This window comes from Salvelinus fontinalis, chromosome 22 (genome assembly GCF_029448725.1).
Source record: "Salvelinus fontinalis isolate EN_2023a chromosome 22, ASM2944872v1, whole genome shotgun sequence".
In the NCBI taxonomy this organism is placed as follows: Eukaryota; Metazoa; Chordata; class Actinopteri; order Salmoniformes; family Salmonidae; genus Salvelinus; species Salvelinus fontinalis.
The window spans coordinates 36,915,524-36,932,373 of record NC_074686.1 but is presented as its reverse complement, the minus strand read 5'-3'; the positions used below and the strand labels follow the sequence as shown (position 1 = coordinate 36,932,373).

The 16,850-nt window shown below is 46.0% G+C and overlaps 1 protein-coding gene across 1 annotated transcript in view; it reads right to left on the bottom strand.

Moving 5' to 3' along the window:
* Window positions 1-1,172: 1,172 nt before the first annotated feature.
* vars2 (valyl-tRNA synthetase 2, mitochondrial) overlaps window positions 1,173-16,850 on the bottom strand; it is a 29,955-nt gene continuing 14,277 nt past the window's right edge. The window contains exons 21-30 of the mRNA XM_055877340.1: window positions 15,874-15,978; window positions 12,189-12,257; window positions 11,877-11,955; window positions 11,186-11,316; window positions 8,295-8,447; window positions 7,743-8,015; window positions 5,742-5,853; window positions 3,309-3,511; window positions 3,074-3,223; window positions 1,173-2,042 (exon numbers count right to left, since the gene is read on the bottom strand). Of these exons, the coding sequence (XP_055733315.1) occupies window positions 1,953-2,042; window positions 3,074-3,223; window positions 3,309-3,511; window positions 5,742-5,853; window positions 7,743-8,015; window positions 8,295-8,447; window positions 11,186-11,316; window positions 11,877-11,955; window positions 12,189-12,257; window positions 15,874-15,978 (1,365 nt within the window). The 3' untranslated portion in view covers window positions 1,173-1,952. The remainder of the gene's footprint in view (window positions 2,043-3,073; window positions 3,224-3,308; window positions 3,512-5,741; window positions 5,854-7,742; window positions 8,016-8,294; window positions 8,448-11,185; window positions 11,317-11,876; window positions 11,956-12,188; window positions 12,258-15,873; window positions 15,979-16,850) is intronic.

Here is a 16,850-nt window from a genome sequence, read left to right as displayed (position 1 = left end):
TACACGTACAAACACGGCAGGGTCTGAAGGTCGTCTCAGGCCGAACTGTGCATGCCGTCAAATCAAAGCCACGCATTCGATATAGTTGTTTTTGACGAAAATGAAAACGTGTGTCACTTGCACGAAGTGTTCAACTACTTAAGACATTTGCTCGAATCTATAGGTTCTGCCTTTAGAGTTCGAGAAAATTAACAACTAAGGAAGAATGGTTCTCTTCTCAAACCATTTGCATTTCCGGAAGTCTCGCGATGTTGTGCCTCTGAGTTTAGAAACTTTTAACGGAGTTGCCAACAACCGGATGCATCCGATTTTCAGGGATACAGTGTCGTTGCTAGTCATAAACCCCGCCCATTTCGACTTGATCTAATTAATATGTGATTTTAAACTGCTTTATTTTAGGGGTTTAGTGAAGGTGGGTCATTTTTTACCCTTAGGACAAGGGGAGTATAACCTAACCTTCACCACACTGCTAGCTTATGCCTTACCCAAACCTTAAATGAAGACCAAAAAGCACATTTTTGTTTTCATGAATGTTTACTATGTCAAATTTTGACTGTGGCAACTAGTGGAAATCGGGATACAGACAGATACAGCTTTGGCAATGTAAACATATGTTTCACATGCCAATAAAGCATGCTGCGCCATGCAATGGCGATCCCGCGCTAGTCGGAACTAGGAATCTCAGTTGCGCAAACCCACAGTTTCATCAGCTGTCCGGGTGGCTGGTCTCAGATGATCCTGCAGGTGAAGAAGCTGGACGTGGAGGTCCTGGGCTGGCGTGGTTACATGTGGTCTGCGGTTGTGAGGCCAGTTGGACCTACTGACAAATTCTCTAAAATTATGTTGGATGGGGCTTATGGTAGAGGAATTAACATAATTCTCTGGCAACAGCTCTGGTGGACATTTCTGCAGTCAGCATGCCAATTGTACAATCCCTCAAAATGTGAGACATTTGTGGCGTTGTCTTGTGTGACAAAACTGCACATTTTAGAGTGGCCTTTTATTGTCCCCAGCACAAGATGCACCTGTGTATTGATCATGCTGTTTAATCAGCTCCTTGATATGCCACACCTGTCAGGTGGATTATCTTGGCAAAGGAGAAATACTCACTAACAGGGATGTAAACAAATTTGTGCACAAAATTCGAGAGAAATAAGCTTTTTGTGCACATGGAACATTTCTGGGATCTTTTATTTCAGCTCATGAAACATGGGACCAACACTTTACATGTTGCATAAATGTTTTTGTTCTGTGTAATAGTTAACTAAAACAAACATGTCAAACCTTTGCTTATATTTTTATATGATAACATACATCTCTCTATTATACGTGGGATTACTTTGGAACACATTTCCAAAGTTAAAATAACTTGGAGCTGATTTTCTGGTGTTTTATAGCCTTTTATGTAATTTTTTAAATATATAATTCAATTAAAACACTTTTGCTCAGAAGTTGGGGGGCTTGACTCCAAGCAAGGGTCACCACTGTAGTTATTCCAGGGCCTGCAGTTCTTGGTGTTCAATGGCAGGAAACCTGTTAGTCCATGATTATGTCCGATCCAGAGTTGAAGCCCTGCAGACAGACACTGTAGACAGTCAAGCTGTCCATGTAGAGGGAGGTCCTCGCTCACTGTGACTGTGTTTCAAATGGCACCCTATTCCCTACGTTGTACACTACTTTAGACCAGGGACCTATTCCCTACGTTGTGCACTACTTTAGACCAGGGTCCTATTCCTCACAGTGGTCATCACTAGTTAACCCCACCTAGCTCTAAAATGTATCTTCTTCAAATCTGATTTTAAACCTAACCACACTGCTAACCTTATACCTAACCCCAACTTAAAATAAATTGTCTATCGTAAAAAATTAATGAAAACAAAAATGTGCATTTAAAAAAAAAAAAAAAAAAAAACTTTGACCGTGGGAACTAGTGAAAAACCCTACATAGTACACTACTTTTGACCAGAGTTGTGTTTCGGAGGTCCCTGTAGTGCTGACAGCTGCTCCTCAATGTTCCTCAGCTCCTGCTCCAAGGCTGATATCTAAACAGATACATTCCATTGTGGGGGAGGGAATGAAGGCGGATAATTTAACAGAAATACAAAGCAACGTCTCTTTCAAGAACATCTTCATCAATGGTTTCTGTCCCAAATGGCACCCTATTTCCTATATAGTGCACTACTTTTGACCAGAGCCTCATGAGGTAATAGGATGCCATTTTGGATGTAAACAGTAGACATGCTGGTATGTCGGCCATTTTGCTCCAGCTTGCCCCGGTTTATATCAACACATTTGATCACAGGATGAAAGCAAGTTTGCTCACGTGACAAATACAAAGGTTGTTATTGTGAGATCATGCACATGTTTTTCTATTGTATACAAATACTGCACTATCTAATGTCCCATACTACGCATACTAAAAATGTCATGCTCAGCTACCGAACTCGTGATTTCCATGCCTGAATTAAAATGGTAAATCTATTTAATATTTAGAGGTCCGTCACCCCATTATTTCAATTTCTACTTTGCACATTCTTCCACTGCAAATCTACCATTCCAGTGTTTTACTTGCTATATTGTATTTACTTTGCCACCATGGTCTTTTTTTACATTTACCTCCCTTATCTCACCTCATTTGCTCACATTGTATATAGACTTATTTTTCTACTGTATTATTGACTGTATGTTTGTTTATTCCATGTGTAACTCTGTTGTTGTATGTGTCGAACTGCTTTGCTTTATCTTGGCCAGGTCGCAGTTGTAAATGAGAACTTGTTCTCAACTAGCCTACCTGGTTAAATAAAGGTGAAATAAATAAACTAGAGTCAGTAGTACTTTATCATCACAAACATCAGAAATGATTACAAAGACAAGGATCAACAACACGAGCAAACTGAGTTAAAAGTCCCATCATCCAGTGAGCTCTCCCAACATGCCATATAGCTCGTTGTGTTGGTCACCGGGGACTGTGGCAAGTGAGTGTGTGAGGCATTCTGTCATCGGCCCGTTTATCTCACAAACACACACCCTTGCCACATTTCATGCACCCACTTCCCAGGTTTTTATATCTTACCTTGTTCTCGGTCTCTATCCTCACTCGCTCCGGAACCTTCTGTAAGTAGTTTGGCACACGGGTTCGAGAGAGGGACTGCTCCAGTTTAGAGAGGAGCTTCTCTCTGCGTTGGGAGAGCTGGAGACTAAGTTTGCCCACATTCACACCGCCCTGGAAGAAGGCAAACAACTCAGTACCATATTACAATGGACCATTTCTAGAAATCTGTGCGATTACACCGAACCCCGAAGATTACCTGAACATTGAGGTGTAACTGACAGGAGTGGTCGACCACACCCACAGCACTGCCTTTAGGGGGAGGCGGAGCCGACGGGAAGGACAGGGAGCCGGCCCCCTGAGGACAGTGGAGGTGGAGCTTGGTGATTCGGCCCAGGGTTCGTACAGCAGGGCCAAAGTGGAGCAGGATCTGGGCTTGGCTGGGCGAACACACGGCCCACACTGGAACACAGAGGATATGCCATTTATTAGTATACATGATTAATAATAATAATCATTATTATGACATCATTCATATACATTCTAAAGAGTATCAAGCCATTAAATAGTCAGAAAGATGGTCCATATCTTTACCATATTTAGAACAGGTTTTTTAGTCCAGCTTACACTAGAACAGATAGGAAACATAATCCTTATTTCTAGAAGGCTTTGTCACGTTGATGACTATATTATGACACTGTTATGACATACAGTTGAAATCCAATGGCCCTGCCAGGGTGAATACACTGGTTCATCTGGTTCTAATGTATACAGTATAGCGTAATGCTCAGACGGAAACAGAACACTGTTTACACGATGATCATAACGTTCACAAGACAGAATGAGTTTTTCAGAGGGATGCTACATATCATAGATCAGATTTCAATCAGATTCTCTCCAGTACACAACTCAGCTTATACACTGCTCAAAAAAACAAAGGGAACACTAAAATAACACATCCTAGATCTGAATGAATGAAATATTCTTATTAAATACTTTTTTCTTTACATAGTTGAATGTGCTGACAACAAAATCACACAAATGATCAATGGAAATCAAATTTATCAACCCATGGAGGTCTGGATTTGGAGTCACACTCAAAATTAAAGTGGAAAACCACACTACAGGCTGATCCAACTTTGATGTAATGTCCTTAAAACAAGTCAAAATGAGAATCAGTAGTGTGTGTGGCCTCCACGTTCCTGTATGACCTCCCTACAACGCCTGGGCATGCTCCTGATGAGGTGGCGGATTGTCTCCTGAGGGATCTCCTCCCAGACCTGGACTAAAGCATCCGCCAACTCCTGGACAGTCTGTGGTGCAACGTGGCATTGGTGGATGGAGCGAGACATGATGTCCCAGATGTGCTCAATTGGATTCAGGTCTGGGGAACGGGCGGACCAGTCCATAGCATCAATGCCTTCCTCTTGCAGGAACTGCTGACACACTCCAGCCACATGAGGTCTAGCATTGTCTTGCATTAGGAGGAACCCAGGGCCAACCGCACCAGCATATGGTCTCACAAGGGGTCTGAGGATCTCATCTCGGTACCTAATGGCAGTCAGGCTACCTCTGGCGAGCACATGGTGGGCTGTGCGGCCCCACAAAGAAATGCCACCCCACACCATGACTGACCCATCGCCAAACCGGTCATGCTGGAGGATGTTGCAGGCAGCAGAACGTTCTCCACGGCGTCTCCAGACTCTCTCACGTCTGTCACATGTGCTCAGTGTGAACCTGCTTTCATTTGTGAAGAGCACAGGGCGCCAGTGGCGAATTTGCCAATCTTGGTGTTCTCTGGCAAATGCCAAACGTCCTGCACGGTGTTGGTCTGTAAGCACAACCCCCACCTGTGGACGTCGGGCCCTCATACCACCCTCATGGAGTCTGTTTCTGACCGTTTGAGCAGACACATGCACATTTGTGGCCTGCTGCAGGTCATTTTGCAGGGCTCTGGCAGTGCTCCTCCTTGCACAAAGGCGGAGGTAGCGGTCCTGCTGCTGGGTTGTTGCCCTCCTACAGCCACCTCCACGTCTTCTGATGTACTGGCCTGTCTCCTGGTAGCGCCTCCATGCTCTGGACACTACGCTGACAGACACAGCAAACCTTCTTGCCACAGCTCGCATTGATGTGCCATCCTGGATGAGCTGCACTACCTGAGCCACTTGTGTGGGTTGTAGACTCCGTCTCATGCTACCACTAGAGTGAAAGCACCGCCAGCATTCAAAAGTGACCAAAACATCAGCCAGGAAGCATAGGAACTGAGAAGTGGTCTGTGGTCACCACCTGCAGAACCACTCCTTTATTGGGGGTGTCTTGCTAATTGCCTATAATTTCCACCTGTTGTCTATTCCATTTGCACAACAGCATGTGAAATTTATTGTCAATCAGTGTTGCTTCCTAAGTGGACAGTTTGATTTCTCAGAAGTGTGATTGACTTGGAGTTACATTGTGTTGTTTAAGTGTTCCCTTTATTTTTTTGAGCAGTATATAACCATGTAGAACATGCAATGGTCACATTAAAGCACCGGTATAGGTCATCTGTCAAATCTCTGTGTGGTCGACTACTAAATCTGTGAGATCCATGAAGTAAAGTGTTTGCGACAACAACTTATACAATATCAGGCCAATAGGAATAACATTTATCTATCCAGTTGAGCTAAGTTGTGACGTTGATGTGACAATGACTTACTGTCAGGCTTTTCCTTGGTCATGCCACACTGGGCCCTGAGGGACCTGGCTACTCTCACCACTTCCTGGACCAGAGTGAAGTCTGCTTCCTCCTGGGGGAAGTGCCAGTGTGCCTGGCAGGAAGTTGAGCAGGAATAACAAGAGGGGGAGAGAGATAGAGGTAAAACAAACCAAGGAAGAAGAGAAACCAAAACCACAGAAGTGACTATTAGTTTCTCAGCACTAATGACATTACCATAGTACACTCTTAGAAAAAAGGGTTCCAGAGGGTTCTACATGGAATCCAAAGAACCATTTTAGGTTCTAAATAGCACCTTTTTTTCCTAAGTCTCCAAGCCTCATAAGTGTAATGATCCTCACAGCTCTATAGCCAATAGGATTTCATTAAGTCTATAGCTAAATGGGTATAAAGTGAGTGTGTGTGTGTCTATGTGTATATATTAGTATCTACATAAACTCAGCAACAACAAACAAACGTCCCTTTTTCAGGACCCTGTCTTTCAAAGATATTTCGTAAAAATCCAAATAACTTCACAGATCTTCATTGTAAAGGGTTTAAACACTGTTTCCCATGCTTGTTCAATGAACCATAAAAAATGTATGATCATGCACCTGTGGAATGGTCGTTAAGACACTAACAGCTTACAGACGGTAGACAATTAAGGTCACAGTTATGAAAACTTAGGACACTAAAGAGGCCTTTCTACTGACTCTGAAAAACACCAAAAGAAAGATGCCCAGGGTCCCTGCTCATCTGCGTGGACGTGCCTTAGGCATGCTGCAAGGAGGCATGAGGACTGCAGATGTGGCCAGGGCAATAAATTGCAATGTCCTTACTGTGAGACGCCTAAGACAGCGCTACAGGGAGACAGGACGGACAGCTGATCATTCTCGTAACAACACCTGCACAGGATTGGTACATCCGAACATCACACCTGCAGGACAGGTACAAGTTGGCACCAACAACTGCCCAAGTTACACCAGGAACGCACAATACATCCATCAGTGCTCAGACTGTCCACAATAGGCTGAGAGAGGCTGGACTTAGGGCTCGTAGGCAGGTTCTGTTGTAAGGCAGGTCCTCACCAGACATCACCGGCAACAACGTCGCCTATGGGTAAAAACCCACCGTCGCAGGACCAGACAGGACTGGCAAAAATTACTCTTCACTGACGAGTCGCGGTTTTGTCTCACCAGGGGTGATGGTCGGATTCGCGTTTATCGTCGAAGGAATGAGCGTTTCACCGAGGCTTGTACTCTGGAGCGGGATCGATTTGGAGGTGGAGGGTCTGTCATGGTCTGGGGCGGTGTGTCACAGCATCATCGGACTGAGCTTGTTGTCATTGCAGGCAATCTCAACACTGTGCGTTTCAGGGAAGACATTCTCCTCTCTCATGTGGTACCCTTCCTGCAGGCTCATCCTGACATGACCCTCCAGCATGCCAATGCCACCAGCCATACTGCCCGTTCTGTGTGTGAGTTCCTGCAAGACAGGAAAGTCAGTGTTCTGCCATGGCCAGCAAAGAGCCCGGATCTCAATCCCATTGAGTACGTCTGGGACCTGTTGGATCGGAGGGTGAGGGCTAGGGCCATTCCCCCCCAGAAATGTCCGGGGACTTGCAGGTGCCTTGGTGGAAGAGTGGGGTAACATCCCACAGCAAGAACTGGCAAATCTGGTGCAGTCCATGAGGAGGAGATGCACTGCATTACTTAATGCAGCTGGTGGCCACACCAGATACTGACTGTTACTTTTGATTTTGACCCCCCCTTTGATCAGGGACACATTATTCCATTTCTGTTAGTCACATGTCTGTGGAACCTGTTCAGTTTATGCATCAGTTGTTGAATCTTATTATGTTCATACAAATATTTACACATGTTAAGTATGCTGAAAATAAACACAGTTGACAGTGAGAGGACGTTTATTTTTTCGCTGAGTTTACTACACATTTCAGTTGTGCAACTGAATAGGACCCCCCTTTCCCCCCTACTACTCTCTTACCAGTTGTGAAGACTGTGGGTATGGCTGTAGACACAAGCTAGCCACGGCGCTATCACCACCCTCTCCCCTGAGAAGGTAGAGCCTCTGCCACAGCTCCTCAGTGAGGAAGGGCATGAAGGGAGAGAGGAGGGCCAGAGAGACAGACACACAGTGGTAGAGAACAGCCCTGACCTCCTGCTTCTCTCTCTGGCTACCTCTCCCAGTGTGCACTGTGTCGATCTGACCCAACGCCCCGGCGCCAGAGTCCTGGCTCAGCACTGGCTTGATGCACTCCTACACCACACACACAGACAGAGAGACAGAGAGAGAGACAGAGAGAGAGAGAGACAAGAGACAGAGAGAGAGACAGAGAGAGAGACAGAGAGAGACAAGAGACAGAGAGAGAGAGAGAGGGAGACGAGAGAGCGAGAGAGAGAGAGAGAGAGAGACAGAGAGAGAGGGAGAGAGAGACAGAGAGAGAGAGACAAGAGACAGTTAGAGAGAAGACAGAGCGTTTCTCTTCAGTCCTTGATGTCCGTTACTAAACTACAGTCCATGACAGATTCTCCTCACCAGGTAGATGTCACAGAGGCTGTGCAGCCAGAAGGAGTGCAGGGCAGCAGTAACAGAGTGGAGTTCATATCTCTCAAAGCCCTGCTCACACTGGAGCACAGTGCTATAGAGCCTAGAACAAACCCACTGGTCCATACTGTTCAGAGGAGAGGTCTGGACAGAAAGAGAGAGAGAGAGAGGAAGGGAGAGAAAGAGAGAGAGGGAAAGAGACCGAGAGAAGGAGGGAGAGAGAGTCATATTTACAATATATATTTACAGCTATTACCAGATTTCCATCCCACCTTTTTATGCCAGTAAAAATGTCTGATAGAAAATGTCACAACAGGCCTGATGGAAACAGAACATTTGTCAGTAAACTTTCCAAATGTCAACAAAACAAAATACGCTAACCACCGTGGGATCTTTTTGCATCTATAAAATGAAAGAAATGGCGTTGGAAACTCCTTTATGCGCAAATATTGATATCATAACCATCACATCAAAGTAAACGTGCAGTCACACGATGATATAGTGTGTGGTCCTCCCACTACGACTCGGGAAAACATACAGTTTACTAGGCTACAGATGAAATAAGTTAGGATGATTCGATGCTTGCCTGCCTTTTGACAATAAAAGTTATCTTTCTCTGTTGTCCATAATAATGTCATCATGTAGGTAGCCTGTATCTGTGAGCTGTTGGCTAGAGAGCACGTACCAAGACCAGAGTGGGCAATTTGTTTTGGAACAAAATGATCAGAAGGGTTATAAATGAGATGCAAAGACATTTAACTTGTATTTATTTATTCGTTACATGGGAATCTAAGGTATTTGTATATGCACTACATCATCACAGCCTGTTATCTGGGAATGGGAACATCTCTGCTCTACGTCATCACAGCCTGTTATCTAGGAATGGGAACATCTCTGCTCTACGTCATCACAGCCTGTTATCTAGGAATGGGAACATTTCTGCTCTACGTCATCACAGCCTGTTATCTGGGAATGGGAACATCTCTGCTCTACGTCATCACAGCCTGTTATCTAGGAATGGGAACATCTCTGCTCTACGTCATCACAGCCTGTTATCTAGGAATGGGAACATCTCTGCTCTACGTCATCACAGCCTGTTATCTAGGAATGGGAACATTTCTGCTCTACGTCATCACAGCCTGTTATCTGGGAATGGGAACATCTCTGCTCTACGTCATCACAGCCTGTTATCTAGGAATGGGAACATCTCTGCTCTACGTCATCACAGCCTGTTATCTAGGAATGGGAACATCTCTGCTCTACGTCATCACAGCCTGTTATCTAGGAATGGGAACATCTCTGCTCTACGTCATCACAGTCTGTTATCTGGGAATGGGAACATCTCTGCTCTACGTCTTCACAGCCTGTTATCTAGGAATGGGAACATCTCTGCTCTACGTCATCACAGTCTGTTATCTGGGAATGGGAACATCTCTGCTCTACGTCTTCACAGCCTGTTATCTAGGAATGGGAACATCTCTGCTCTACGTCATCACAGCCTGTTATCTGGGAATGGGAACATCTCTGCTCTACGTCATCACAGCCTGTTATCTAGGAATGGGAACATCTCTGCTCTTCGTCATCACAGTCTGTTATCTGGGAATGGGAACATCTCTGCTCTACGTCATCACAGTCTGTTATCTAGGAATGGGAACATCTCTGCTCTCCGTCATCACAGCCTGTTATCTGGGAATGGGAACATCTCTGCTCTACGTCATCACAGCCTGTTATCTAGGAATGGGAACATCTCTGCTCTTCGTCATCACAGTCTGTTATCTGGGAATGGGAACATCTCTGCTCTACGTCATCACAGCCTGTTATCTGGGAATGGGAACATCTCTGCTCTACGTCATCACAGCCTGTTATCTAGGAATGGGAACATCTCTGCTCTACGTCATCACAGCCTGTTATCTAGGAATGGGAACATCTCTGCTCTCCGTCATCACAGCCTGTTATCTAGGAATGGGAACATCTCTGCTCTTCGTCATCACAGTCTGTTATCTGGGAATGGGAACATCTCTGCTCTTCGTCATCACAGTCTGTTATCTGGGAATGGGAACATCTCTGCTCTTCGTCATCACAGTCTGTTATCTGGGAATGGGAACATCTCTGCTCTACGTCATCACAGTCTGTTATCTGGGAATGGGAACATCTCTGCTCTACGTCATCACAGCCTGTTATCTGGGAATGGGAACATCTCTGCTCTACGTCTTCACAGTCTGTTATCTGGGAATGGGAACATCTCTGCTCTACGTCATCACAGTCTGTTATCTGGGAATGGGAACATCTCTGCTGGGAAAATAAACACACTGTTTTTATGAGGATTTTTGAATATTTCGCATGAAAATCCATCGGCCAATGGCGAAAGTGCATAAAAATGTCAGAATTAAGATATGACGTAATTATTTAAAGCACTACCGACTGACTGTTTAAACTACGGCATGCGACGTGGTTCAATGTGCCAATAAAAATCAGCACAATCTACAGTTTTGGTTTTTCTAATTGCCTGGCATCCGGAAGCTACAAATAGGGATCATGTAAACTCTGCTAATGACCATACAAAAAAAGAGTAACGGGGAGAAATGTACGATACGGAGAGAACGAGCAAAACGAGGAATCTGTGTTAAGTGCACGTTGGCCGCCATCTTTATGCCCCTCGACTACTGGATGGAAACCTAGTTTATAACAAACAGGAATTAAGGAATTTAAATGACTGGAAAATCAGTGATTATCATGGGGAGAATCCTAACTTCCACAGTCACATTTTCACTTTAGTCTCCCAGTGACATTAATGCAGGACGGAGTGAAAATGTGACATGAACATGGATATAATATTGTCATGTCTGTTGGTATTCCGCTACAGTATAAATCTAATCCATTACCTGTTCCACTGTTCCCAGTTCATCCCCTCTGTCCTCCAGTACACCCAGCGTGAATCTCACTGTCTGCCACATCTTGTTACAGAAGTGTCTACAGCTCAGCACCTGGGACACGGACAGACTGATGTCCTCACCTGATGGACGGACAGACAGACACAGCATGAGAGACAGTGACATTGTAGCTATGAAAACAAACAGTTTTTTTGTGTCAGAACTTTGGAAGACTACCTGGGCTATTCTCAAGGGAAAAACTACAAAGAGACATGGAGTTTGACAAATAGACCTCTTTCATCAGATAAAACACCTGAAGTGAGAGAGACTATGGGAGTCACTCACCCTGGGCCTTGTAAGAGCAGAGTCACTCACCCTGGGCCTTGTAAGAGCAGAGTCACTCACCCTGGGCCTTGTAAGAGCAGTCACTCACCCTGGGCCTTGTAAGAGCAGAGTCACTCACCCTGGGCCTTGTAAGAGAAGAGTCTCTCACCCTAGGCCTTGTAAGAGCAGAGTCACTCACCCTGGGCCTTGTAAGAGCAGAGTCACTCACCCTAGGCCTTGTAAGAGCAGAGTCACTCACCCTAGGCCTTGTAAGAGCAGAGTCACTCACCCTAGGCCTTGTAAGAGCAGAGTCACTCACCCTAGGCCTTGTAAGAGCAGAGTCACTCACCCTAGGCCTTGTAAGAGCAGAGTCACTCACCCTGGGCCTTGTAGGAGCAGAGAGCGAATCGGAGCGCGTCAGTACCACACTCTGGGATCCCCTTAGGGAAGTCTTTCCTCTGGACGCCATAGGGGACAGAGAGACAGGAGTCAGGGGCTGTATCCCAAAATGGCACCCTAGTCCCTATTCAGCACACTACTTTAGGGCTTTGGTCATGTGGAATAGGGTGCCATTTGGGACACAGTCAGGGAGAGAGCACAGAGGAAGTAAATGAACATGCCCACTCAGACGGAACTACCACAAATGACTGAGAGGAGGGAGTCGAGGGACGGCGGTGGGCAACTGACTGACCTGCGCTTCCATGGCAACCATGCTCTCTCGAGGGTCAAGGTTGCCCTCCTTCACTTTCTCTTGGAGCCTCTGGGGGGGAGAGAGAACAAATGTGTGGTTTAAATTGGTAAAAAACACAAACACATTTCTTTCCACAAGGTTGTAGGGTGAGACAGGGATGCAGCTTGAGCCCCAACCTCTTCAACATACATATCAATGAATTGGCGAGGGCACCAGAACAGTCTGCAGCACCCGGTCTCACCCTACTAGAATCTGAAGTCAAATGTCTACTGTTTACTGATGATCTGGTGCTTCTGTCACCAACCAAGGAGGGCCTACAGCAGCACCTAGATCTTCTGCACAAATTCCATCTAGACACCGTTGCCCTAGAGCACACAAAAAACTACACATACCTCGGCCTAAACATCAGCGCCACAGGTAACTTCCACAAAGCTGTGAACGATCTGAGAGACAAGGCAAGAACGGCCTTCTATGCCATCAAAAGGAACATATAATTCGACATACCAATTAGAATCTGGCTTAAAATACTTAAATCAGTTATAGAACCTATTGCCCTTTATGGTTGTGAGGTCTGGGGTCCGCTCACCAACCAACAATTCACAAAATGGGACAAACACCAAAATTGAGATTCTGCATGCAGAATTCTGCCAAAATATCTTCAGTGTACAACGTAAAACACCAAATAATGCATGCAGAGCAGAATTAGGCCGATACCCGCTAATTATCAACATCCAGAAAAGAGACGTTCAATTCTACAACCACCTAAAAGGAAGCGAATCCCAAACCTTCTATAACAAAGCCATCACCTACAGAGAGATGAACCTGGAGAAGAGTCCTCTAAGCAAGCTGGTCCTAGGGCTCTGTTCACAAACACAAACACACCCCACAGAGCCCCAGGACAGCAACACAATTAGACCCAACCAAATCATGAGAAAACAAAAAGATAATTACTTGACACTTTGGAAAGAATCAACAAGAAAACAGAGCCAACTAGAATGCTATTTGGCCCTAAACAGAGAGTACACAGTGGCAGAATACCTGACCACTGTGACTGACCCAAACTTAAGGAAAGCTTTGACTCTGTACAGACTCAGTGAGCACAGCCTTGCTATTGAGAAAGGCCGCCGTAGGCAGACATGGCTCTCAAGAGAAGACAGGATATGTGCACACTGCCCACAAAATGAGGTGGAAACTCAGCTGCACTTCCTAACCTCCTGCCCAATGTATGACCATATTAGAGACACATTTTTCCCTCAGATTACACAGATCCACAAAGAATTTGAAAACCTAACCAAATTTTTATAAACTCCCATATCTAATAGGTGAAATACCACAGTGTGCCATCACAGCAGCAAGATTTGTCACCTGTTCCCACAAGAAAAGGTCAAACATTGAAGAACAAACACCATTGTAAATACAACCCATATTATGTTAATTTATTTTCCCTTCTGTACTTTAATAACTATTTGCACATCTTTACAACACTGTATATATACATAATATGACATTTGAAATGTCTTCATTCTTTTGGATTGTAATGTTTACTGTTCATATTTTGTTTATTTCACTTTTGTTTATTATTTACTCAACTTGCTTTGGCAATGTAAATATGTTTCCCATGCCAATAAAGCCCCTTGAATTGAATTTGAGAGAGAGTGAGAGAAGACATAAATAGTGGAAGAGAGATAGGAGAGAGAATACATAAATAGTGGGAGAGAGAGAGCGAGAGATAGGAGAGAGAAGACATAAATAGCGGGAGAGAGAGAGCGAGAGAAGACATACATAGTGGGAGAGAAAGAAGGCGAGAGATAGGAGAGAGAAGACAAATAGTGGGAGAGAAAGAGAAGACATAAATAGTGGGAGAGAAAGAGAGAGAGAGGGAGAAGAGGGAGAGAGAAGACATAAATAGTAGGAGATAGAGAGTTAGGACAGTGAGCTTTTGTAATATGTCATTACTTTTTAATCTCATGCTCAGTAAAATATTAGAATGGGAGAGCTCCACTACAGGGCAGATTGCCAAGAGCATATTTCCACTGCAGCAAGACATCCTCTACTCTCCTCTCCTCACCCTTCTCTCCCTCTCTGTTGTTTTTACAGCCCAAGATGATCAATTCTGTGGCAGTAATGTCCTTCCACCACCATGATTTAGTATTCTAATAGATGTCGTTACTCCTGACGCGTCCTCTGTCGTTACTCCTAACACGTCCTCTGTCGTTACCCCTGACGCGTCCTCTGTCGTTACCCCTGACGCGTCCTCTGTCGTTACCCCTGACGCGTCCTCTGTCGTTACCCCTGACGCGTCCTCTGTCGTTACCCCTGACGCGTCCTCTGTCGTTACCCCTGACGCGTCCTCTGTCGTTACCCCTGACGCGTCCTCTGTCGTTACCCCTGACGCGTCCTCTGTCGTTACCCCTGACGCGTCCTCTGTCGTTACCCCTGACGCGTCCTCTGTCGTTACCCCTGACGCGTCCTCTGTCGTTACCCCTGACGCGTCCTCTGTCGTTACCCCTGACGCGTCCTCTGTCGTTACCCCTGACGCGTCCTCTGTCGTTACCCCTGACGCGTCCTCTGTCGTTACCCCTGACGCGTCCTCTGTCGTTACCCCTGACGCGTCCTCTGTCGTTACCCCTGACGCGTCCTCTGTCGTTACCCCTGACGCGTCCTCTGTCGTTACCCCTGACGCGTCCTCTGTCGTTACCCCTGACGCGTCCTCTGTCGTTACCCCTGACGCGTCCTCTGTCGTTACCCCTGACGCGTCCTCTGTCGTTACCCCTGACGCGTCCTCTGTCGTTACCCCTAACGCGTCCTCTGTCGTTACCCCTAACGCGTCCTCTGTCGTTACTCCTAACGCGTCCTCTGTCGTTACTCCTGACGCGTCCTCTGTCGTTACTCCTGACGCGTCCTCTGTCGTTACTCCTGACGCGTCCTCTGTCGTTACTCCTGACGCGTCCTCTGTCGTTACCCCTGACGCGTCCTCTGTCGTTACCCCTGACGCGTCCTCTGTCGTTACCCCTGACGCGTCCTCTGTCGTTACCCCTGACGCGTCCTCTGTCGTTACCCCTGACGCGTCCTCTGTCGTTACTCCTGACGCGTCCTCTGTCGTTACCCCTGACGCGTCCTCTGTCGTTACTCCTGACGCGTCCTCTGTCGTTACCCCTGACGCGTCCTCTGTCGTTACCCCTAACGCGTCCTCTGTCGTTACCCCTAACGCGTCCTCTGTCGTTACCCCTAACGCGTCCTCTGTCGTTACCCCTAACGCGTCCTCTGTCGTTACTCCTAACGCGTCCTCTGTCGTTACTCCTAACGCGTCCTCTGTCGTTACTCCTAACGCGTCCTCTGTCGTTACTCCTAACGCGTCCTTTGTCGTTACTCCTAACGCGTCCTCTGTCGTTACTCCTAACGCGTCCTCTGTCGTTACTCCTAACGCGTCCTCTGTCGTTACTCCTAACGCGTCCTCTGTCGTTACTCCTAACGCGTCCTCTGTCGTTACTCCTAACACGTCCTCTGTCGTTACTCCTAACAAGTCCTCTGTCGTTACTCCTAACAAGTCCTCTGTCGTTACTCCTAACAAGTCCTCTGTCGTTACTCCTAACAAGTCCTCTGTCGTTACTCCTAACACGTCCTCTGTCGTTACTCCTAACGCGTCCTCTGTCTCCCGGCCAGACAGGTCTGACTGTGTGTGTACCTCCAGAGAGATGCCAGAGATAACATCTAAAGGGTCGATGACATTTCCCAGAGATTTACTCATCTTCCTGCCATGCTTATCCCTCACCAGAGAGTGGAGGAGCACCTGGGGGAGAGAGAGAGAGAGAGAGAAAGAGAGTGAAAGAGAGAGGAATAGAGAGATGGGGAGGGAGACAGAGAGGGAGAGTAAGAATAGGGGCTCTAATTTATACTTTATCAGACACTATTGTTGTTGTTATCAAACACTGTTAATGTCAGACCCCGTTGTTGTTAATATCAGACCCCGTTGTCGTTAATGTCAGACCCCGTTGTCGTTAATGTCAGACCCCGTTGTCGTTAATGTCAGACCCCGTTGTCGTTAATGTCAGACCCCGTTGTCGTTAATGTCAGACCCCGTTGTCGTTAATGTCAGACCCTGTTGTGATTTGTGCAGTTCGTCTGGACTGGATGTTATGAGGTGTTATCTACCTGTTTGAAGGGACTGGATGTTATGAGGTGTTATCTACCTGTTTGAAGGGACTGGATGTTATGAGGTGTTATCTACCTGTTTGAAGGGACTGGATGTTATGAGGTGTTATCTACCTGTTTGAAGAGACTGGATGTTATGAGGTGTTATCTACCTGTTTGAAGGGACTGGATGTTATGAGGTGTTATCTACCTGTTTGAAGGGACTGGATGTTATGAGGTGTTATCTACCTGTTTGAAGGGACTGGATGTTATGAGGTGTTATCTACCTGTTTGAAGAGACTGGATGTTATGAGGTGTTATCTACCTGTTTGAAGAGACTGGATGTTATGAGGTGTTATCTACCTGTTTGAAGGGACTGGATGTTATGAGGTGTTATCTACCTGTTTGAAGGGACTGGATGTTATGAGGTGTTATCTACCTGTTTGAAGGGACTGGATGTTATGAGGTGTTATCTACCTGTTTGAAGGGACTGGATGTTATGAGGTGTTATCTACCTGTTTGAAGGGACTG